This window comes from Sorex araneus, chromosome 5 (assembly GCF_027595985.1).
Source record: "Sorex araneus isolate mSorAra2 chromosome 5, mSorAra2.pri, whole genome shotgun sequence".
Taxonomy (NCBI): Eukaryota; Metazoa; Chordata; class Mammalia; order Eulipotyphla; family Soricidae; genus Sorex; species Sorex araneus.
In genome coordinates, this window is record NC_073306.1 from 66293345 (window position 1) to 66318651 (window position 25307).

The 25307-nt window shown below is 40.8% G+C and overlaps 1 protein-coding gene across 2 annotated transcripts in view; it reads right to left on the bottom strand.

Moving 5' to 3' along the window:
* The window catches only part of USP33 (ubiquitin specific peptidase 33), a 61956-nt gene that overhangs the window by 25546 nt on the left and 11103 nt on the right, over window positions 1-25307 (bottom strand). For both annotated transcript variants that reach the window (XM_055138885.1, XM_055138884.1), the window contains exons 2-10: window positions 23162-23293; window positions 21716-21769; window positions 20158-20220; window positions 17469-17621; window positions 11459-11558; window positions 10366-10435; window positions 8496-8609; window positions 5991-6069; window positions 1670-2084 (exon numbers count right to left, since the gene is read on the bottom strand). In XM_055138885.1, the coding sequence (XP_054994860.1) occupies window positions 1670-2084; window positions 5991-6069; window positions 8496-8609; window positions 10366-10435; window positions 11459-11558; window positions 17469-17621; window positions 20158-20220; window positions 21716-21769; window positions 23162-23242 (1129 nt within the window). In that variant the 5' untranslated portion in view covers window positions 23243-23293. The remainder of the gene's footprint in view (window positions 1-1669; window positions 2085-5990; window positions 6070-8495; window positions 8610-10365; window positions 10436-11458; window positions 11559-17468; window positions 17622-20157; window positions 20221-21715; window positions 21770-23161; window positions 23294-25307) is intronic.

Sequence of the window (25307 nt, forward strand, 5' to 3'; positions counted from 1 at the left end):
TTTTATATGCTTTGGAGAACTAAATATTACATTAAACAAAAATAAGTTAACTTTTGAAAAGATAAATGTAAAAATACAAAGCAAATCAGTTGAACTATCATTCATATGGCCATTTGCTTTCTAAATAAATAGTGATGAATACCATAATCTAGCATAAGAGAGTAGATTACAGTGAGTTAACTCCTCTATCAATACATGTATCAGGCACTGGAGGGCAAAGTGTAGTGGATAAGGGGCTTTCTTTGTGCATGACTGTACCTGGTTTGATCCTGTGAGCCCACCAAGAGTGATCCTAAGAGGAATGCCAGAAGAAAGTCCTAAGTATCATTGGGCGTGGCCCCAGCCCAGCCTTCCCTCCAAAAAAACCCATATCAATTATTTGGTCAGCAGGGATCAGAGAAATAACACAGTGGGTAAGGTGCTTGCCTTGCATGCAGCTGACCCAGGTTCAATTCCCCAGCATCCCTTATGGTTCTCCAAGCCAGAAGTGATTCCTGAATGCAGAGCCAGGAGTAACCTCAGCCAAATGCATTCTGTAATATTTATATTTATATTTGGCAGACAACATGATGCCAATGTCAGCAAACTAACAATTTATATCATGACAAAATTATTATTTGTGTTATTCTGCTTCTCCCCAGAATCTCAACAGAATCTGCTTAGAAAAACTAACTTGATCTATGGAAATAGTTCAAAGGACCAGAGTACATGCTCTGCGCATAGGAAGCCCAGGTTTGAGCTTCAGCACTACAGGATGCCCTTACGTTGTTAGAAGTAACCACCAGGGCTGGAGCAATAGTATATTGGGTAAGGCATTTGCCTTGCATGCAGCCAACCTGGTTCAGATCTCCGAAACCCCTTATGATCCCCTGAGCACTGCCAGGAGTGATCCCTGGAGCCAAGCCAGGAGTAAGCCATGAGCACCACTGGGTATGGTCAAAAACAGGAGGGAGGGAGGGAGGGAGGAGGGGGGAGGGGGGGAGGGAGGAAGGAAGGAAGGAAGGAAGGAAGGAAGGAAGGAAGGAAGGAAGGAAGGAAGGAAGGAAGGAAGGAAGGAAGGAAGGAAGGAAGGAAGGAAGGAAGGGTGGGTGGGTCCCAAGCGACACACTGGGAGTAGCTTCTGAGTACCATCAAAGGTGTCTTCCCTCAAAGAAAAAAGGTTAACATTCATACACATGTTCTACAATATAATTCTACTAATTAGAAATCCCCAAGTAACAATTATTTCCTTCTTCTCTAAATCTAGTTTAATTGAATTATGTCATATGCTACACACAAATTAAGCCAAAGCTAAAATTTAGTCTACTTTATTTTTAGTACACTAAACACAATTTAATATTAGAAAAGTTTCTTCCATCAGTGCCATGTGGCTTTTCCCAAAGAAAAAAATATCAATTATGAAAGTAAAATCATAATAGCTCTTATACCATTGTCTACAAAGGAAACGCTGTCATTTTTAAGATCAAATTAATAATAGGGGCTGGAGTGATAGCACAGCGGGTAGGGCATTTGCCTTGCGTGCGGCTGACCCGGGTTTGATTCCCAGCATCCCATATGGTCCCCTAAGCACCACCAGGAGTAATTCCTGAGTGCAGAGCCAGGAGTAACCCCTGTGCATCACCGGGTATGACCCAAAAAGAAAAAAAAAATCAAATTAATAAACTGTCACCTGAAACTCGGCTGTGTATTTGCACTTTGACAGTTTCCTGGTTCAGATCGACTGTTTCAGACACAGAGTCTCTATCTTTATCTAATTCCCCTTCAGAATTCATTTTATTAATCTTATTGTACATCTTCTCTTTTTGCCAATCCTTTGAAATTTCTGAGTTGTTATCATCATCCTGAATCAACATTGTTGTTTCATTATTATCTTCAGAAAAGCCTCTAGAACCATTTTCATTTTCTGCTTTATCACTGCTGCTACAAGATTCACAGGACTGAAAATCCAAATCTGACTGGCTCTTATCTTCTTCCATGGTCTCCTCAGTATTTATAGTTTGAGAATCATCCTCTATTTCCATGATCTGCTCCTTCAATTCTTCATGGAGAAGATCCATTAAACATCGAAGGAATTCTTGAGCATCCTAATATAAGCAACAAACGCATTACTGTGTCATTCAAAATGTATGTAAGCAGAAACTTCGGAGAAAACATGCAAAATAGGGCTAGCACCTGACTTCGAAATGCATAGCATTATACTCAGTAAATACTAGTTTGCAGAACATAATACCTTGGAGGAGCTGGAAACACTAAGCTCTAAAAACTTACACAAAGATAAAGGGTCAGAGAAGTGGTTCAGGGGTAAGGTGCTTGCCATATATGTGACCAACCCTAGTTCATTTCCCAGCACCACAAAGGAACCCTGAACTCAACAGGATCGTCACTGAGTACCACTGGATGTGGCACCAAATCACCAAAATATAGAGCAAAAAATTATTCTAAGGACATGGCTCAACTTAGGTTGTGTCCTATGCACACCCCCATCCCAAAAGTACTTAAACTGAAGATGATTCAGATAGTGGCTTTTACTTTTTTTTTTACCTTCCCCCACCCCCCATCCCCCACCCCATCCCCTGCCTCATTCCCTTCCCCTCATCATGACATACCATGATATACAGTTCTGTTAATGACAACTTTTTGTATATATCCTTCCTACTCCACAACGACATGGTGGTGTTATGGTGGTTGTGGTACTGGAACACTACTTCCCTCCACCAATGTCCCAAAGACCCCTCCCATCCACCTGAAGGCCCTTCCTCAGCCTCCCCAGTTCAGTTCAGTTAGTTCCACTGCCTCTGGCCATTTGTTTGAACCAGTGGTTTTCAACTGCAGATCCATGGACCAATGCCGGTCCACAAAAATTTCCTGTTCATCTGCAAAAAAAGGTTATTGCTACATAACACATGTTATGCCTGGAATATAGTGATACTATCATAAATTCTGATGCATAAATATTCTTATAGTAAATAGTAGTTTTAATTTAAGTTGCAGAAGGGTGTCAATTATTTTTCCTCTTTTCACTATTGCACAGGTATAAAAAGGCCAAAAACTTTATCTGTCGGTCAGTTTTCTGTACCGATGCCATTTTAAAAAAGCTGCAGGAGGGGGTTAAGAGATAGTACAGCAGGTAAAGTTCTTGCTGTACATGTGGCTGGCCTGGGTTCATCCCCTGCACTCCATACTGTCACCCAAGCCTGACAGCAGTGACCCCAGAGTGCACAGCCAGGAGCAAGCGCTAAGGATGTAGTGCAAAAACAAGAAGAAAATAATAATAATAATAATAATAATAATAATAAACTGGAGAATTGGGAATGTAACAATAATAAAGCACATGCTTATTATGTGTTAAGTTCTAAGTTCAATAACCCACACCACAAGTAAATAAACAGTCACTGTTACTGTCATCCCACTGCTCACTGATTTGCTCCAGTGGGCACCAGTAACGTCTCCATCGTGAAACCTGTTGTTAACTGTTTTTGGCATATCGAATACGCCATGGGTAGCTTTCCAGGCTCTGCCATTCGGGCGAGATACTCTCAGTAGCCTGCTGGGCTCTCCAAGAGGGACGTAGGAATCAAACCCGAGTTGGCCGCATGCAAGGCCGACGCCCTACCCACTGTGCTATCGCTCCAGCCCAAATAAACAGTAAATAATTAAAAACAGAATGAAGAACTAAGGCATAAAGAAAATAAGGATTGGCCTTATGTTAAACCAAAATTCAGAGCGGTGTCCTAAATTCAATTATTTTATTAAGTTTGGCTTAAATTGTAGCTTTATTCAATCTTGTATCTAAAAGAACTATCACTGATTAAGTTAGAATGTTTTTTGTAAATGTGTGGGGGAGATTCTTTTTGGCTTTTTTTGTTTTGTTTCTTGTTTCTTGGGTTAACAGCCAGCAGTGCTCAGGAGTGCCCCCTGATGGTGGTCAGCAGTATGCTGACCTATTTTTTGTTGGGTTTTTCTCTTTTTTGTCCACAGCATCAGTGCTCAGAGATCACTTCAGTGATGCTGTATGGGATGCTGGCGATCAACCGGGTAGGCCACGTGCAATACAGGTGCCTTACCTGCTCTTCTGTCTCTCCAGTCACATAACAACTTAACCCTGTGCTCTCTCCAGCCCCTGTAATGCTTATTGAAAATACAAATTTATAGGCTCCAAATCATATCTACCAAATCAGTCTCTAGTAATTCATAAATTTGCATGAATGGACAATGGACAAATGGTACAGGAACTGTCATGAAAAATTGTTTTTATAGAGGCCACAGTCAGTAGTACTTAGGAAGAAAGAAAAACAGGACCACTTCCAGTAGTGCTCAGGCTAGCAATGCAAACGTAGCAGTATTCAGGAGTCCAAGCAGAGCAGGATATTAAACTTAAGTCCTCTGTGCCATTACCCACTTGAGCTAACATCCCTCTCCTTAAATCTAAGATTTTAAATGTAGCTCAGTAGACAACAGGTTTTTTTATATACAAAGCTCTGGGTTCCACCTAGCATAACCCCCCACTCCAAACGGAGAAGTGGGAGGTGGGGAAAAAAATATTTAATACTTAAATATCTTTTTAAAATATTTTAAAAATATTTAAGGGACAATAGGGATAGTACAGCAGGTACGGCGCATGCATGTGGCCAATCTAGGTTTAATTCCTGGCACCCCAGATGATCTCTTGAGCACTACCAGAAGTAAAATCTAAGCATTAAGACCTAAGCACCACCAGATATGGTTCAAAAACAAGAAGAAAAAATAAAGTCCAAACCAAAAGTTAAGTCTAAACCAATATTACAGTTGAAAATTTATCCCTATATAGAAAATTTTTGCTAAATTAAAAGCATCAGAATAAATACACTGACAAGAGCTGGAGAGAGTACAGCAGGAAGGACATTTGCCTTGCATGTGGCTGACCAAGGTTCGATCTCTGGCATCCTATACTGGTCCCCCATGCACTGCCAGGAGTAACTCCTGAGTGCAGAGCCAAGAGTAAGCCCTGAGTATTACTGGGCATGCCTCTGACCCCCTGCACCCAAGTACACTGACATAACCAATAACTGTCATTGTCACTGTCATCCCGTTGCTCATTGATCTGTTCGAGCGGGCGCCAGTAACATCTCTCATTGTGAGACTTATTGTTACTGTATTTGGCACATCCAATAGCAATAGCACAGCAGTAGGGCATTCGCCTTTCACGCAGCCGACCCGTGTTCGATTCCTCCGCCCCTCTCGGAGAGCCTGGCAAGCTACCGAGAGTATCGTGCCCGCAGGGCAGAGCCTGGCAAACCAATAACCAAAGTTTCTATAAAAACATAAAATTAAGAGAAAGCAGAAAATACAAAAGAAAAATATGAGAAAAAATTTATTGTTCATGGGGCAAGAGAAATGCAAGTAGTACAGCAAGTAGGGCACTTGCCTTGCATGTGGCCCACCTGGATTTGATTCCTGGCATCCCATATGGTCCCGCCCAAGTCCCACCAGGAGTTATCCCTAAGTGTAGAGACAGGAGTAACACCAATGGACAAGTCCCAAACACTCTCGCCCTTACAAAAAGAACAATTATTGTTCTTACTAAATAAAAACTTAAAGGGGAGCTGGAACGATAGCACAATGGGCAGGGCATTTGCCTTGAATGCAGCCGACCCGGGATCGATTCCCAGCATCCCATATGGTCCCCTGAGCACCACCAGGAATAATTCCTGAGTGCAGAGCCAGGAGTAACCTCTGTGCATCACCAGGTACGACCCAAAAAGAAAAAAAAAAGCCAAAAAAAAAAAAACCCAACAAAAAAAAAAAAACAAATAAGAAACATGATCATTATAAAAATGATCAGAAGATTCAGTATAAATAATCTGTGTTCATAAAAAAAAAAAAACCAACAAAATAGAAACTTAAAAATATTTAAGGACAAGAAACAAAAGGACTCTAAAATAATAATACATAATGTAATTTTCAAGTTTTTTAAGAGATTATTATTATGAATAAACAGAATGAAGCCTTACCTGCTGTGAATATCCTCTAAATGTTGGATTTACAGTTTTGATTCCTTGGAACAGATTAGTGGGCACAACAGATCCAGGCCTGAGGAAGAAAACATTAGAAAGAAATATGTGATTAAAAAAAAAATTAGAGGGGGCGATCACAACCAGCAGTGCTCAGGACTTATTCCAGCCTCCTCCTGGCAGGGGTTAGGGGACCATATTGAGGGCCAGGGATCAAACCCAGGTCAGCTACATACAAGGACAATGCCCTACCCACTATACTGTCACTCCAGTCCCATGATTTTTAGTTTTCATTAAAAAAAAATCATCAACGAAGAATTTAAGGTAGCAGGGACAGAACACAACGCTGGACAGTATTTTTCAAGAGCTAGGGATGTAGCTCAGTGCTGAAGCACTTGCCTACATGTATGATGCCCTAGGTTCCATCTCTGGCACAGGGAAAAAAAAAATTTCTGGACAGGGCTTCATCAAGTGCTTAGGTTTTAAGCCTATTACATGCCAAGTCCAGGTCCCATGTCTGGCAACACATAGCCTCCCAAATATCACTTCTGGTGTGTGATTTGTGATCCACAGCACTATAGGGCTGAAGAATTAAACTGCCTAACATATTTAGATGGAAGCATTAAGTTTTGGCTTTTTTAAGCAATGCACTTAGTAAGGAACTTATTGCTATATTAAGTTCCTTCCCAGCTGAGAGCTTCTTTCTCTTCTTTCCAATAAACTTTTCTTTCTTAAAAAAAAAAAAAATGGAGTTTTCAAATATCATTAAAAGGAGTTTTCAGATATCATTAAAATGAGGCACTTAGGAGAAAGAAATATCAAAATATGGAAAATACTACAATTTTAATTAAAATTAAGATCTCAGGCAGGAGAGTTATATAGTTCAAGGCAATAAGATGTTAGCTTGCACAGAGCTGACTCTGATTCTATTGCTGACACTGGCTATGGTCCCCAGGCACCACCAGTAATGATCATTAAGCACAGAGCTAGCAGTAACCCCTAAGCAATGCTGGCTGTGGTCCAAAAACAAAAGAGAAACAAAAATTAAACTCAAGGAGGGCTAGAGCTATAGTACAGTGAATAAGACACTTGCATGCCTGTGACCAATCCAGGTTAAATGCACTACATATAGTCCCCAAGTTCGTCAGGAGGTGATCCTTGAACACAGAGGCAGGAGTAAATGCTAAGCATAGCCAGGTATGGTATCAAAGGGAAAAAAAAAAAAAACTAAAGAAGCTAGAGAGAGAATTACACACAGCCAACCTGGTTTCTATTCCTGGCATCCCATATAGTCCACCAAGCCCCACCAATGGTGGTTCCTAAGCTCATAGCCAGAAGTAACCCCTGAGCACAGATGCATATGGTTCCAAAACAAAAACCAAAATTAAATAATTAAGGTCTCAAAAGTATTACATGGAAGAAAGCTTTAAAAAGAATAACAAGAATAACTGTCTTGTTATAGGTGATTCTAAATAATCATGAAAAAATACAATTCATGAAAGCAATTTTGGCCAATATTATTAATTTTTAATATTTCATTATTAAATTATTATTAAAATTATTAGCCAATAATTTTGGATAATAATAAAACAAAATTAGTAATGTATTATAGCAATTATTTTTCTATGTATGTTACAACAAATATAAGTGTAAAATTCATTTAAGTGTCATGATCTTATTTTAGCACTGAGAATGTCTACTCATATTAGAACTTAACTTTCAACAATAAATGTTTTAATTGGTCAATATTATGTCTCCAGTCTTGACAGGATAGAACTGGGTAATTTCAATAGCCTTTATTGGATATTTTCTTTCCTTTTCTTTACTTTTGGAGGGGTACCACCCACCCAGCAATGCTCAGGAGTTAGTTACTCCTGGCTCTGCACTCTGGAAATCTCCCAGCAATGTTCAGGGAACCACAGGGGATGATGCAAGGGATCAAACTCAGGTCCGACACATGCAAAATAAGTGCCTTATGCACTATGCTATCTCTCCCATTCTTTTCTTAGATATTTTCGATCTGCTTTGCTTTAAATTTTTTCAGCTCTATAAAAAAACAAACACAAAAACCTTACATCCTTTTACTATTTATGATATTCATTGAAACAAATCATTAAAAAAAAGGGGGGGTGGCATTAAGGGACAGGAAAGGGTCAGCAACAAAGTGCCTGCTTACAAGCATGAATGAGGACATGCTGCTCTCTGGGACACCCCTCTCAGTCCCACCCCAAGTTGCCACAGAGTGCAATCTCCAGAGCACAACAGTGAGATGCTCGGATGAGGTAACACTGAAGCCCAAGTGTGTGACTCCCAGCCAGCACTGCAACTACACTGTGCAACTGTGACTGAGCACACAAGCATCACTGCCACGCACACGGAACCACCAGTGAGCACTAACAACCAAGTGTTGTGAGAAGCACCACTAATGGCACATGGTTGCGCATGGCAACAAGAGCAACAAGGGGAAGGGTGGTGAAAGATTTTAAGGCAAATGTCCATACATACCTGCTTTTGTGCCATAATTCTGACATCAACTTGAGATAACTTTTACAAATGGCTGGTTTCTTATCTGTTCGAGCTAGTCCTCCACAATCAAGAAAGAACTGTGTCAAAGGTGGGCTAATTAAAAGAAGAAAGAATGTCAGGGTGGAATCAAGCTTACCACTGCTAGCCAGCCAATGAATTAACAGTGCACAGTGTTCTGATGTGATTATTTCTTTGCTCCCCTTTACAGCATCACACTCACGTCTTCAGATTCTTGGACACTCCTTCAAACCAGAGTATGACCTCACCATATCACACTCTTCAACACACTTCAGATTAACACTCTTCAGCTCCCTCTTGGCATTTGTGACAGGTGACTTAGCCCTTATTGTTGAATATTCTCTTTATCAAAACAACATACTTTTCTCATTTTCTTTATCTCTCTGGCAACTCTTCTCTCTTTACTGCTTTCTAGACATCTGCATAGCAAGGTTACTATAAGTGCCCCTATCTTCGCTATATATGCTTTCCTTGGGTGATCCTAAATTTTCTTTTAATTTTTGTTTTGGAGCTGCATTCATATACTTTCCTTGGGTAATTTTAAATTTTCTTTTGACTTTTTGGGGAGCTGCATTCAGCAGTGATCAAGGGTTACTCCTAAAACTGTTACTCAAGAATTACTCCTGGTGGTGCTCAGGAGACCACAGGGATTACAAGGATACAAGGCAGACACCCTACCCATTACACTTTCACGCTGGTCCCAATAGTCTTTTTTATAAGTTTATTAGCACAATCTATTCAGTAATAGCAAAACTGACCAGGCAAAAAACAAACCATGGCCTGCAAAATAGTGACTATTCTAACAAAGATATCCATTCAAGTAGAAAAGCAAAAGCAAACATTGGATTACTAACCTTAATTCAAAACAAAAGAGAATTTAACTCAAAAACTGTTACAAGTGACAGTTAATTAACATTATATAGTGACATTAAATAACGATAAAGAGGATAGCGTCTATAAATAGCTAAGCACCCAACGAGGAAGATCTAAATTATAAAGGAAATATAAAGAGGATCAAAAGGGAGAAATAAGACAACAGTAGAGTAATAGTAGGGAACTTCAATACTCCACTTTCAATGTTAGATCATTTTGACAAAAAAAAGGAAACACTGGACTTAAACTGCACATTAGACAAAATAGGCCTAACATGTGTATAGACTATTTCATCCTGCACCTACCTTCTTTTTGTTAGGAGTCATGATTAATTAAAAGAAGAATGAAAGAAAAAAAAAAGTGTGTGTGTGTGTGTGTGTGTGTGTGTGTGTGTGTGTAGATACAGGTATGTAGAGATAGACAGATAATATCACTGAGCTCTAAGTGACCTGAAGCATCAGTTTAAGCATTTCACTTTTAAGAAGTAGAACTATATGCCCAAAGACATATACTTGTTCCAGGTCTACTGAAGACCAGGAATCTAGAAAACCACAAGCACAAACTATGTAGCCCTGCTGAGACCAACCCAATTCTTGCCTTTTCTATTCTGAGTAGAATTAAAAAAGATGAAAATAACATTTTCAAAATTATTTAAACATTTATAGTTGTAGTTAATCCACAGAAATTTCTAAGTGGAGGAATACCAAACTTTTTTAAAGTGTTAAGAAATCTAATAAATAAGGCATAGCCAGGGATTTTAGGGAATTCCACTGGCTATAGAAACAGGATACAACTGTTAATGCTTTTCCATATTGCTGTTATATGTATTTCTTCTTAATCTCCTTACTTTTTAAAAAAAGCATATTACTATATAGCAGCATAATTTTCTGCTCAGTGATAAAATAATTACGGAAAAATAAATTACACAAAAATTGAAAAAATTAATTTTTCCACCTACCAATTAGAAAGAGCCTGCAAAGCTGCATTCATGTAACAAGTATTTCCAATATTCTTCAAACCTGTAAGACCTATTTAAAAAATTATAAATTATGTCATTCACAATATGACATTTCAATTATGTGAATGTTATTAACTACCTAGTAGTTAATAATCATTTCAGTTACGATGATTGCTAAATTACATTAAGGAAATATAAAACAACAACTTGAAAAAAACTAGAGAGGTTGACTCATAAAAAAAACCTTAATTTTTAGATAGTTAAGTATATATTTAAAAGAAATTGAATTTGAAATCAACAACAAACAGAATATATGTATCAGTTATATGCAGATAATACCAAGAACTGTAGGGCTTTGACAAAGTAATGCTTGAGAAACCAAGTATCACTTAAAATTACTGTTTGTTTTTTGGGTTTTGTTGGTTTTTTTTTTTTTCTTTACTTTTTGGGTCACACCCGGTGTTGCACAGAAGTTACTCCTGGCTCATGAACTCAAGAATTACTCCTGGCGGTGCTCGGGCGACTATATAGGATGCTGGGAATCGAACCCAGGTCAGCCGTGTGCAAGGCAAACGCCCTACCTGCTGTGCTACAGCTCCAGCCCTTTTCTTTGTTTTAGAAAATAAATTTTTTCACTTTTGTTTTTGGGCCACAACTGGTGCTTGGGCCTTAGTCCTGGCTCTGTACTCAAATATCACTCCAGGCAGGATTGGGGGACCATATTGAGTGCCAGGGCAAGCACCTTATCTGCTATGCCATCACTCTAATCTATATAAATGTAATTTCACTAAACAAAATTTTTCTTTTTTGGCCACACAGTGATGTGGCTTACTCCTGGCTCTTTGCTCAGGGATCTCTCCTGGCTGGTTTGGGGGACCATATCAGATGCTGGGAACCAAATCCAGATTGGTCATGAGCAAGGCAAATGACTACCCACTGTACTATCACTCCAGTCCCCTAAACAAAATTTATTTAAAAAAATTTTTTTTATGAACAGCAAGTCCTTTTTTATCTCCAGGTTTTGAAAAGTTCACACTGTAAAGTTTCTTAATGAAATAAGCATATAAAAAATATGAATCAGATTTTTTTTTACCTCTTGCTTTCCGTTCATCTTCTTCAACTTCTATGTCCAGATCATCAAATACAGCAACCAGAGGAGTTTTTAATGTTGTGTTACTGGGTATTTTAAAATCCTAATAATTAAATAATGCTCAGGTTAGGGAAAAAAATTAACTTTATTTTATCACATCTACACTCCAAAATACCAAGAGTATTGCGCCCGTACGGCAGAGCCTGGCAAGCTACCCGTGGCATATTCGATATGCCAAAAACAGTAACAATAAGTCTCATAATGAGAGACGTTACTGGTGTCCGCTTGAGCAAATCGATGAGCAACAGGATGACAGTGACAGTGACACTCCAAAAAATGATTGCTATTTTAATAGGACTCTAAGAATTTCTGATTCTGCCAGTCACAATTTACATGACGAAAGCAATTAAGAACACCAGGAAACAGCAAGTCACTCTACTTTTATCATGATGTTAATAAAGCCTATTTGTGATTCTTTTGAATGTAGATGTAATTAAATCAAATTCAAGCAAGATCACATTATAATTAAGATAAACATTCTACATTTTCTTTCCAAAGTTTTCTAATTTTCCACTGGGAAAAGTATTTCTAAATCATAATACACCAATTACTTTTATAGTTCTACAATCGTTCCACTACCATGTTTATTTGTTCTGTTTTGTTTTGTTTTGTTTTGTTTTGCTTTTTGGGTCACACCCGGTGATGCACAAGGGTTATTCCTGGCTCTGCACTCAAGAGTTACCCGTGGTGGTGCTCAGGGGACCATATGGGATGCTGGGAATCGAACCCGGGTCAGCCGCGTGCAAGGCAAACGCCCTACCCGCTATGCTATCACTCCAGCCCCTCCACTACCATGTTTAATTTATCCTTTTATGCATGCGTAAAAGTTCACTTAAACAACAATAAAATATTCCACAACTAATTTTCATGAATTGTCTTAACTCAGGTTGCTAGAGCTGACCAGGTGGTGAAATATTAGCCCACACTTTTTGTTGTTGTTGTTTGGTTAGGGGGCCAGACCCAGCAGTGCTCTGCACTTACTTCTGGCTCTGCACTCAACAGATCACTCATGGTGGAGTTTGGAGGACTATACCAGGTACCAGGGACCAAATCTGGATTCACCACATGGAAGGCAAGATCTTTACCCACTGTGCAGTCTCTCCAGACCCTAGCTCATACTTTTAATTTTTTTTCCTTTTTGGATCACACCTGCTGATGCTCAGGTGTTATTCCTGGCTCTGCACTCAGGAATTACTGCTGGCAGTCCTCGGCATACCATATAGGATGCTAGGTATTGAACCTGGGTTGGTTGGCTGTGTGCAAGGCAAATGCCCTACCCAGTGTACTATTGCTCCAGCCCCCTCACACTCTCCAAATAAACTCCCCCCTTCAAAGAAACTACCCTGGGGCTGGAGCAATAGCACAGCGGGTAGGGTGTTTGCCTTGCACGCGGCTGACCCGGGTTCGATTCCCAGCATCCCATATGGTCCCCTGAGCACCACCAGGGGTAACTCTTGAGTGCAGAGCACCGCCAGGAGTGATTCCTGAGTGCATGAGCCAGGAGTAACCCCTGTGCATCACCGGGTGTGACCCCTCCACCCAAAAAAAAGCAAAAAAAAAAATTTAAAAAAAAATAAAAGAAACTACCCTGACTTAATGCTTTAAACATTGAGAGATCAGGGGGTATGGTGCTACAACAGATCAACCTGTACCTCAGGGTGAGTACATCAGCAGCTTGATGGTGCCTTCAAGCTTCCTGACACCCCCAAATTGCCACTGTGCCTTTGGCTGGACCCAAACAATTTGGGACCAATTTTACCAAGAAATTAAATGACCAAAAGTTAGGTATGTGGGAACCACACCCAAAACCACCTCTGGTTCAGCTATACAAGCTCATTTATTGGCCTTATTTCAGAGACCCATAGAAAAATCTTGAAAGAGATTAAAAACCACAGTTAATCTTGGACCCGTGCATGGCTGAACAGCCTGGGGTAAATTGGAGAGAGTAGGTTGGCCTATGCCTGCCCAAGCAGAGCCCCCAACAGCTACTTGCTTCCACAACCCAAAATCGCCGCCATACCCCCAGCCTATCCCCACCGTATCAGGATGGACCTCACCAAGATATAATCTGCTGAAAATTCGGGTATGCGGGTTTTGTGACTGAAATTTCCTGGCTTTCACAGAGTTGGGATGGGCTACCTCCCCCCACTTCCCAATACACACGGAAGCACTGGCAGTCACCCCCATGAAACAACTCCAGCGCCACCCTGTAAACTCTATTACTGGCCTTGCTTCAGAGACTCGTATATAAATCTCGAGAAAGATCAAAAGCCAGAGACACAGCAGCGAGTCCCAGAAGACAGCACAAAGCTGGAGATCTCTCCGGGCCCCATACTGAGTCAATCTCTTGGGGCACCCCAGATGGAGCAGGTTCTGTCTCCCCACCTACTCCAGACGGACTCCCAGCGACCAAGAACTTCTGCAAGCAAGGCCCAGGTATGCGAGTCCCAGGACTAGTCTCCATGCTGCATGGCAGCAGAGGTAGGTGCCGGGCTGTCCCTCTCCCACTTTCCGCCTGCTCATTGTTCTGGCTGTCACACCCACAATGTGTCTTCAAGTGACATCTTAGCGCACCAACAGCCCTGGTCCGGAGACGCCCAATTGAATCCCAAAATGGGTTAGTGTCCTACAGAAATGTCTCTGGAACCCAACAATCTAGGATTCCAGAAGCACGTGGCCACGACACCCATGATATTCAAAATGAGCAATGGAAATAAATAAGCTAGCATCTGCCCCTGTCAGGCAGGTTTGAATGGTGGTGGGAAAATTCGAACAAAACATAATGCCCAAAAGTAGAGACAGAGTACTGGGGAAGTTGTCTGCCATGGAGACAGGGTGAGGACTGGGATGGAGTGGGGAGAGTGGGGGAATATACTGGGGACACTGGTGGTGAAAAGTGTGCACTGGTGGAGGGATGGGTGTTCGATCATTGTGTAGCTGAATCTCAAATATGAAAGCTTTGTAACTATCTCACAGTGATTCAATTAAAAAAAAAGTAATGTGGAGTTCATGCCCAATTCAATCAGCTTAATCAATGGCTGAATAAACAGCAGTACTCCTATATTTTAAAAAAAAATTGAGATCATATAAAAAGCAGATTGTGCAAGTACTCTTACAGTAGAAGGAAATCTCATACACTGAGATCTTCCTACAATAATCAGTTGTAACAGCAGCACATGTTTAATCTCCACACTGGTTCTCCAACCTACAGCCTTATTCCAAATGCTACAATAAAAGCATAAGTGCTTACATCAACTCATTTATACATCTACTTCACATTTCCAGCATCTGTAGACACTGGACATTTTAGTTGACAATGGGGTCATCAGAAAGTTGCATTTGAGGCCCGCATTGTAGCTCAGTAGTAAAATGCATGCCCTGCAGGGAATCTGGGTTTGATTCCCAATGTAGTAAAGAAAAATAAGTTGGATCAAATTCAATTCTTCACTTCTATATGTAACAAATTTAACTCACCTGAAAGTTATTTACAAGCCATGAAAAAAAAAATCTGTATTTCTTTAATCAGATTCAGTATTTATTAATTAGTTTGTAATCGTAAAGTATTCTGGTGGAAACAGCAACAAATGGCAATTTTAGCTTAATTTTTTTTAGTCAGTTATGACTATTATTGGGGGGTGAGGGTTGAGCCACACTCAGTGGTATTCCGATCTCTATGCTCAGGAGTTTATGTAGTGCTAGGGATCAAACAGAAGCCAGCCACATACATGGCACGAGTGCCTTACCCCCATACTATCTCCTCAACCTCAGTTAAAATTACTATTTTGTTTTTATGGGGTAGTCACACCCACCAGTGCACAGCGCTGATTCCAGGCTCTGCACTCAAGATCACTCTTGGTGGGAATCAAGGCAATACACGTGGTGCTGGGGATCAAAACTAGATCAGCTGCATACAAAATAACTGCCTTCCACACTGTACTATTTTTGGCCCAAGTTAGAATTATCTTATATCTACATATTTATATATTACATATAATTATTATATATTTTATATACATATACACAAACATATACATACATGTGTATTTGTTTTTGGTTTGGGGAGTCACACCCAGTGGTGCTCAAGGTTCACTCCTGGAGGTGCTCAGGGGACCATATGGGATGTCTGGGATTGAAAACAGGTCGGTCGCATGCAAGACCACGCCCTACCCACTGTACTATTTCTCCAGCCCAGTTAAAATAATTTTACATTTTAGTTATTATATTCTTTAATATGTAAAAGCTAAAAAATCTGTCACTGTTACTGTCACTGTCATCCCATTGCTCACCGATTTGCTCGAGCGTGCACCAGTAACGTCTCCATTGTGAGACTTATTGTTATTGTTATTGTTTTTGGCATATCGAGTACGCCACAGATAGCTTGCCAGGCTCTGCCGTGCAGGCGGGGTACTCTCAGTAGCCTGCCAGGCTCTCCAAGAAGGGTGAAGGAATCAAACCAGGGTCGGTGGCATGCAAGGCAAATGCCCTACTTGCTCTGCTATGGCTCCAGCCCCCACAAAAATCTGTAATCTTAAATAACTTGAATATTCAAAAATGAAGAAAACTGGGGTTGGAGCAGCAGAATAACAGGAAAGGCCTTGCAAGCGGCCGACCCAGGCTCCATCCCCAGCATCCCATATGGTCCCCTGAGTACCACCAGCAGGAATTTCTGAGTGCAAAGCCAGGAGTAACCCCTGAGCATTGCCAGGTGTGTCCCAAAAAGCTAAATAAATAAATCATTTATTTAAATAATAATTAAAAAAATCCATTACACTTCTGGGGAGGAAAGAGTATGGCAGATAAGGCACTTGTCTTACACACAGCCAACCTGGGTTTAATCCCTTGCACCACGTATGGTCCTTTTAGGACTACCAGAAGTGATCTCTAAACGCAGAGCCAGGAGCAAGCCAGGAGCACAGATGGGTGTGCCCAAAACCTAAAAACCAAAAACTATTATTTCTGAGTGGAAAAAAATAAAAATTTATTAAGTAGAACCAATTATGAAATTAGAAATGCAGAAATTATCTCTTGTCTAAAGTCCAGATACCCCATTATACAATGTTTGAGGCGAGACAATTTTCTATTACAAGTATCTACTACCAAAATGTGATAAAGAGGGGCTGGAGTAATAGGACAGTGGGTAGGGCGTTTGCCTTGCACTCGGCTGACCCAGGTTCAATTCCCAGCACCCCCTATGGTCCCCTGAGCACCGCCAGGGGTAATTCCTGAGTGCAGAGCCAGGAGTCACCTCTGTGTATCGCCAGGTGTGACCCAAAAAGCAAAAAAAAAAAAAAAAATGTGATAAAGAGCCACAGTGACAGCACAGCAGATAGGGTGCTGCCTTGCATATAGCTGACCCAAGTTTGAAACTTAGCACTATATATGGTCCCCGGCCATAACCGCCGGAGTGATCCTTGAGTACAGAGCCAGAAGTAAACCCATCACCAAGTGTGGACCCCAAACAAACAAACAACAACAAAAGTGTTATAGAAAGATACAACAAAAAATCTATTCAAGTCGGTATCAACAACCTAAGTCAGAAATAAAATGTGCTTTCTACACAACATGTGGAGAAAAAATCTTGCTAATGTGTTAATTAAACCACAGAGCAAACAGTGACAGGAATGAGTTAAACACTGGCTGAGGCTGACTTGTTTTACTGAACCACGGCCAGTCATATTGGGGGTGTATTAGGACCACTTGCTGAGATGTGTGTGCCAGTGACACATGTGACAGATGAAGGCTCAGACTGGGCAATGGTCAGGGGGCATGTAGTGCCAGAATCAAACTCAGTACGAAGTACAATCCCCAGCCTCCAGCATACCCAAAATGAAACAAAACCAAAAATATACATGACATTTTAAAAATTAGGTGAGCCCTTTTTAAGTTCAACTACTATGACAAATATTGAAACCAATACCTAAAAATAGTTGATAGCTTAATTAAATACTATTACCTGAACACTGTTTTCTTGTGTTTGGTGTAGCTGTCTTACAGAAGGCAATGAAGGTTGAGTTCCTAATTTCCTCTCCAAAAATACTTCCTTGCTGCAAGCATAACACCATACTCGAAGAGTGGTAAGGTTCACAGTTAGATAATGCTTTGTCTCCTGTATAATTTCACAAGAAAGGAAGGAAAGATCCAAAATTAGGTACAGTTGCAAACATTTCAAGAAATCAAGAAAATTATGCTTCTATTAAAACAACTCAACCAGTACTTAACTCATTCCTGTCACTGAAAAGATTTTATCTTTTAAAAAATAACAATAGGAACCCCACGCCAGGCTGTTTCACTTGGGGCGCCCTAGAAGGGGGTGGGTGAGACCCCTCCCCACCCCAAGGGACCCAGCTCCAGCAGCCAAAAACCTTCAGAACTCAACCGCCACCATGCTCAAGGCCTCTTTCCACACACTCGGGCTGAGCCTCACCCACGAGTGAACCTATTCCTGGACCTTTTCCAAGACACTTCATAGGACACACCCTACCCGTTGTCCAAGAGTACAACACCACATCTGATGGGATTCAAAGTTAGAGGCCAACAACCTGAGAGGGAAATATTATACTATTTCAGTTCTGCTTTGGGGCAGGGATTGAGGTTCTGGATGGAAATACCCGAAATATGGTGGTGGGAAGGTATAATGGTGGTGGAATTGGTGTTTGATTATTAAATATAATCAAATATTGTTAACTACTTTATAAATTTTCTTTAAAAAAATTTTAAATAACATATTCAAAAGAGTTAAGAGTGCCAAAAAAGTTCTTCTGATAAATTACTAAAGTATAATGATTTGTAATAATACCAAAACCTACTCTCAAAATTATTTTATTATTTTTTTACTATTATTCATTATAAACATAAATGTATAATACTGCTTTGTAGTCAGCAAAATAAGCCTAAAATAGCACAGCAACTATTCTAGGATATCAGAATGGCAAAATAACACATATGAATTGAAGCATGAAACACCTCAAGCAGTAATGATTATCCAATTCTTAACATACAAAATTTCAGCCTTCTCAACTGGAATCTCCAGGAAAATTACATATTGTAAAAATTTATTTGAGGGACTATTTTCAATTCTCCCAAGAATGACGCAGAGAATTACCACTATAATGCTCAGAAGAAAATGACATACGGATGTGGAGGGATGGGCATTCAATCATTGTATGACTGAAACTCAAACATGAAAGCTTTATAACTGTATTTCACAGTGGTTCAATTTAAAAAAATAATAATGTACAGTAATGTACAGAATAATAGTAATGCCTGAGAATCCGGGGGGCATTTGGGCTTAACTTTCCAGAACAACCCTGGCTGAGAACAGCTGATTTATAGGAATATCAGTATAAAAAGACTATTTCTCAAGAAATTTAAGGTTTAGATTAGGAGGTCTACTTAGCATCACGGAAGAGTCATGCCAGAATTACATACAAGCACCAAACAACCAGAGTAAAGTAAAAAGGAGAAGATGAGTAGGGTAAGGTAATATGAGTTGAGACTTGAAGTGAGCCAGGTCATAAGCCCAGACACCCACTCTTGATTCAACCTTGACACCCTCCTCAGACTCCAGCATCACTGCATACATCTGGAGATACCTACTTGGGAAAGCATTACTCTGTTTTCTTACTGTTCTGGAAGTGCTAAGAGGAGGACAGCAAGAAGTCCTAAGGATCAAACCCAAAGGATCAAGCCCACAAAACCCTCACATGTGCTCCTAACACTTGAGCCACAACTCCAGTCCCAATCATTCTTTCTTTTTTTGGGGGGATGGAGATTTTTTTGGGTCACACCCAGCGATGCCGAGGGGTTACTCCTGGCATTGCTCAGAGGTCCATACAGGATGCCAGGGCTAGAACCCGGGTCTGCCACATGAAGGCAAATGCTATACCCGCTGTACTATCACTCTGGCCCCTCAATCATTACTCTCTTAATGACAATCTCATTCTAATATTGAACTTAGAAATACCCACTTTCCACACCTATGAGAGAATAGAAGTAAAGGGTTAGTTGAATCACTGTATATCACTGTCATCCCGTTGCTCATCAATTTGCTCCAGCGGGCACCAGTAACGTCTCCATTATGAGACTTGTTGTTACTGTTTTTGGCATATCGAACACGCCACGGGAAGCTTGCCAGGTCTACCGTGCGGGTGAGATACTCTCGGTAGCTTCCCAGGCTCTCCGAAAGGGATGGAGAAATCGAACCCGGGTCTGCCACATGCAAGGCAAACGCCCTACCCACTGTGCTATCACTCCAGTACAGTTCAATATAAAGAAAAAAATTAATTATGTCCAAATTTAACAAATAATGTCATTTGTTTGCAACTTCCTTTAGGCTTTTTTACTTTTCTTTAAACTCTTCTTCCCCCCACCCCCCAACTCTTAACCCATCCTCCAGGGGTTTTTTTTTGTTTTTTTTTTTTTGTTTTTGCTTTTTGGGTCACACCTGGCAATGCACAGGGGTTACTCCTGGCTCTGCACTCAGGAATCAACCCTGGCAGTGCTCAGAGGACCATATGGGATGCTGGGAATCGAACCCGAGTCGGCCGCGTGCAAACGCCCTACCCGCTGTGCTATCACTCCAGTCCCAACCTCCAAGGTTTTTTTTAAAAAATGTCTTTCATGAAAATGTTCTATATACATACCTGAGAATGTATGGTGCTATGATCTACTTGTGACTCTCCACAGCCAACATAAGAACATCTATCCTATAATTTCACAAAAAGAAAATAGGGCATAATGTATAATTTCAACGACAGCATTAAATTTACATTTATGATTAAGTCTTTGAATAGGAGTCACTCGCACTGATGTCTAGGAAGCACAGAAATGTCGGCACTAATGCAGTGTCAGGGGCCCATGGTATTGGGGGCCCGAGGGCAACATCTAGCAATGTTCAAGGAATCTCTCAGTGCCAGGGACTGAATAGAGGGCTTTACTTTAAGCCATATCCCCAATTAAGTGAGTTCTTTTTGGTGGTGCCAGGAACTGAAGCCAAAAATTTCCACTGAACAACATCTCCATCCTCTACAATTAAATTTTTTGGTTGTGTTTTTTGATTTTGAGTCCTGGCTCTCAGCTCAGGAATGACTCCTGACAGTGTTTGGAGGACCATGTGCAGTGCTGGGAGTCAAACTGGAGTCATCCACATACAAGGCAAGCACCTTAACCCTGTCCTCTCTCTCCAGTCCTACAATTCAGTTTTGATAAAGTGTTTTAAAATAATGATTAAATGTTTTAGGGGAGGTATTTTTTTTGGTTTCGGGAGCATACCTAGCAGTACTCAAAGCTTACTTCTGGTTCTCAGGAATCACTTCCAGCAGGGTTCAGAGAACCATGAAGTGCTGAGGATCAAAAACAAATCAGTTGTGTGCAAGCTCCTTACCCACAGTACTGTCCCTCTGGCTCTAAATGACTTTTTGTTTTGTTTTGTTTTGGGACCACTCCTGGCTCTGCACTCAGAATTACTCCTGACCACTGCGCAGGGGACTATAAAGGATGTAAGGGATCAAACCCAGGTCAGTCACGTGTTAAGATAAATACCCACTGCACCATGGCTCCAGCACCCCTAAATGACTTTTTATACTCAGCAATTTTAACCAAAAGATACTAAACAAAAAAAGAATAAAATCAGAATATCTCTAAGCTAAACACTATGTCACTTTTTCTATTTTTTGGGTGGATGGGAGGGTGGCAGGCCATACTCAGTGGTGCTCAGAGATTACTACTGGCTCTGAACTTAGGTATCACTACTGGCAGGCTCCATGGACCACATGGAATGCCAAGGAGTCAACCTTGGTTGGTCACATGCATGCAAGCACTCTACACACTGTACCATCGCTCTGGCCCCACCTGTGTCATTTTTGATCAAAAAAATTATGATAAAACTGTGCAAGTTCAATTTTTTTTCTTTTTGGGTCACACCCAGCGATGCACAGGGGTTACTCCTGGCTCTGCACTCAGGAATTACTCCTGGCGGTGCTCAGGGGACCGTATGGGATGCTGGGATTCAAACCCGGGTCGGCCGCGTGCAAGGCAAACGCCTTACCCGCTTGCTATCGCTCCAGCCCAAAAGTTCAATTTTTGTTATAAAAAGTGATCTTATTACACGATGCTTATGGTAATTATTTAAATTTTCAAAGTCTTTTTATTCAGATCTACTTTTTTACAGTATCAAAATTTTGAGAAGAAACATATACATACCTCCAGGCATGCCCAAAGATTTGGTCCTCTGACTTTACAATCTTGACAAGTGCCCTATGAAAGGAAAATCACAGACATCATTACCATTTACTGACACCATCAAATAGCATAATTCACTAATACTATCATAAATAAAGGTCTCCTGGACATAGCAATCTAATAATTTATAAAATTAATAAAACAATATGTGAGGCAGTACAGGCATCAAGGCAAATGCTTTGCATAGGGCTGGCTCTGCTAGGTCAATTCCTGGCTCTAGGACCCCTTATATTACCTCTCTGGCTCCAGAAAATTGTTTTTGTTTTAAGGGGGAAAAGAGACACATCCAGCAGCGCTCAGAATTTACTCCTGGCTCTGAGTTCAGAGATCACTCGTGGCAGTACACGGGACATATGGGATGTCATATGCTTAAACCCAGGTCTGCTGTAAGAGAAGCGCCCTACCACTGTACTGTGTCATCACTCTGACCCCAATTTTTTCTTTTTTTTTAGGTTTTGGGCCATACCTGGAAGTTCTCAAGGGTTATGCCTGACTCTGCACTCAGGAATTACTCCTAGCAGTGCTCAGGATGCCGGGGATCAAATCCGGATCTGCAGCTTGCACGGCAAGCAGCCTACCTGCTGTACTATCACTCTGGTCCCCAGTATTATTTTTTTATTGTATCACTGTCACCCCCTTGTTCACCCATTTGCTCGAGCAGGCGCCAGTAACGTCTCCATTCGTCTCAACCCTGAGATTTTAGCAGCCTCCCCTTACTCGTCCTTCCAAACGGTGCCATATTGGAGGCTCTTTCAGGGTCAGGGGAATGAGACCCATCATTGTTACTGAATTTGGCATATTGAATATGCCACGAGGAGCTTGCCAGGCTCTGCCATGCATTATTTTTTTTAATTTTTTTTAATTATTTATTTTTAATTAGTGAATCAATGTGAGGGTACAGTTACAGTTTTATACATTTTTGTGCTCGTGTTTTCCCCATACAAAGTTCAAGAACCCATCCCTTCACCAGTGCCCATTCCCTACCACCAGTAAACCCAGCATCTCTCCCGCCCTCCCCAGTCCCGTCTCCCCCCACCCCACACTGCCACTATGGCAGGGTATTCCCTTTTGATCTCTCTCTCTGATTAGGTGTTGTAGTTTGCAATAAAGGTGTTCAGTGGCCATTGTGTTCAGTCTCTAGTCTATATTCGGCACGCATCACCCTTCCCCCGCATGACCTCCGACCACATTTTACTTGGTGTTCCCTTCTCTGAGTTGCCCAGAATGAGAGACCAGCCTCCAAGCCATGGGGACAACCTCCTGGTACTTATTTCTACTAATCTTGGGTGTTAGTCTTATAGTCTGTTATTCTATGCTCCACAGATGAGTGTAATCTTTCTATGTCTGTCTCTCTCTTTCTGATGCCATGCATTATTTTTTAAGGAAGGAAAAATTCATGGATCTTACATGAGATTTTTGTATTAAATCTTCTTTTGTTATTTCACCAACTGAATCCAAATGTGGACAGTGATTTCGAAAAGTTGACATTTTGTTCAAAACTTTTTCATGTTTCCCAAGGCTTTCCAAATGAGGTAATACCTATAGGAAAATTGTCAAAAGTTAGTTGTAATAAAAATAACAAAATAATTAAACATATGCAGTAAATTTGCCCTACAAAACAGTGTTTTCAAACTTCATGTTTAATAATACAGCTATTTCTACCAACTAGATACTAGAACACCTCCCTCACCATTATTCTTAGTTCTGACAACCAATATCACTAAACTGGAAAAGTATGTCTGAGAGTACAGAATTTCCTAAGTTGAGAAACACTTTATTATGATCCTTTCAATAATTATGTGGTAGGTATTATTATCTTCATTATTATCTTCATTTGCGTGTAAGGCAAATGACTTAATATTAGTATCTTGCCAAGTCAAGATCTGAATGCCTGTGTATCTTTTTTTTGGGGGGTGGGGGTGGGTAAAGGGGTTACACTTGCAGTGCTCAGGGGCTATTTGTGACTCTGTGTTCAGAAACCTCTGGCAGTTCTCTGGGGACAATATTCAGTGCCAAGATTCAAACCACAGTCAACAGGATGCAAGGTAAAGGGCTTAAATCCTTGCAGTATCTCTGCAGCCCCCAGACCTACATACCTTATAGGCAAGAGCAAGTCCTCTGAAACCAAAAAAATATGAGATTACCAGTATAATCAGAATGACACATCTAATTTATGTAGTTTCAAAAATTAAGTGAAGGGTATTGTTCAGTAGGTATGTGTGTGCACATACACAAAGTGTGCACATGTATACCTAAAATTTTATTAGGCACTCTGCAGCATGCCTTCATAGTTTATCTTTGTTTTCAGTATGACCAGAAAGATCTCATACCTCCCTACCAAAATCTACAAGTTTTCCTAAAGAGAGTGTTGAGAATCAGGGAGTCACAGATGACTAGAATTCAGGTTAGAATCCACAGAACAGAATAACAAAAGGAAAGAATTGAGTAGACAGCAAATGAACTCTGATTAAAACACCCTAAGCTGAAGAATTAACTGCTGGAAAGCAATTTAATTCAGTAAGTCCTCTTTTCAGGAGGCTGACAGCTTTTTGAAATCTGCAACTTTAATGCAAATTGTATAAAAAGTAGGTCCCTTAGTAACTTTTCATTCAAAGCCAGGTGAGATTCCCTATTTCTCATATTGAACAATGAAATTATGATTAATAAAACATTATTCAACTGTAATTAAAACAACTGTCAAAGCAGACATAGATCTCAATGTGTTTCTATTAGGCAAAAGCAAAAACTTTAAAACATCATGGAAGGGGCAGGGATATTGCAGTGGCTAGGGACTCCATCCCTTGTACCAATAAGACTGGTCCTAGTAGACCCCAGCACCCCAAAACTGCATAGTCGAAACAGCAACAGACCTCAGGCCCCAGCACTGAACTGTCCAGTCAACTGGACAAGCATTACTAGGAGTGGCCCCCAGGTCTCTGAGCACAACTTAGGAGTCGATTCCCCTCCCCCAAGCACAAACAGAACAGACTTGCCAGAAGAGTACTGCCTTCATTTTGAGAAGAGGGAAGGGGGAGATCCCTAAAGCATACTTTGACTCTTGTCTCAAAACTAAAAGGCTAAGGGGTCAGAGAGACAGAAGAGTGGGTAGGGTATTTGCCTTGCACACAGCCAAGCAGGGTTCAATCCCCAGCATCCTATATGGCCCGCTCGAGCACCGACTGGTATTATTGCTGAGCCGGTATATTCCTAGAGCACAGAGCCAGGAGAAATCCCTGAGCGCCACTGGGTGTCGCCCCAAAACAGCTTTGCACGTAGCACTGTAGTCCCATTATTCATCGATTTGCTTGAGCGGGCACCAGTTAACGTCTCTATTGTGAGACTTGTTGTTACTGTTTTTGGCATATAGAATACGCCACGGGTAGTTTGCCAGGCTCTGCCGTGCGGGCAGGATACTCTCAGTAGCTTGCTGGGCTCTCCGAGAGGGACGGAGGAATCAAACCCAGGTCGGCCCCATGCAAGGCAAATCCTAAACAAACAAAAAAAACACACCTTCAAAAGTTAGTCTTACAGGGCCAAGCTGTTCTCAAGAAAC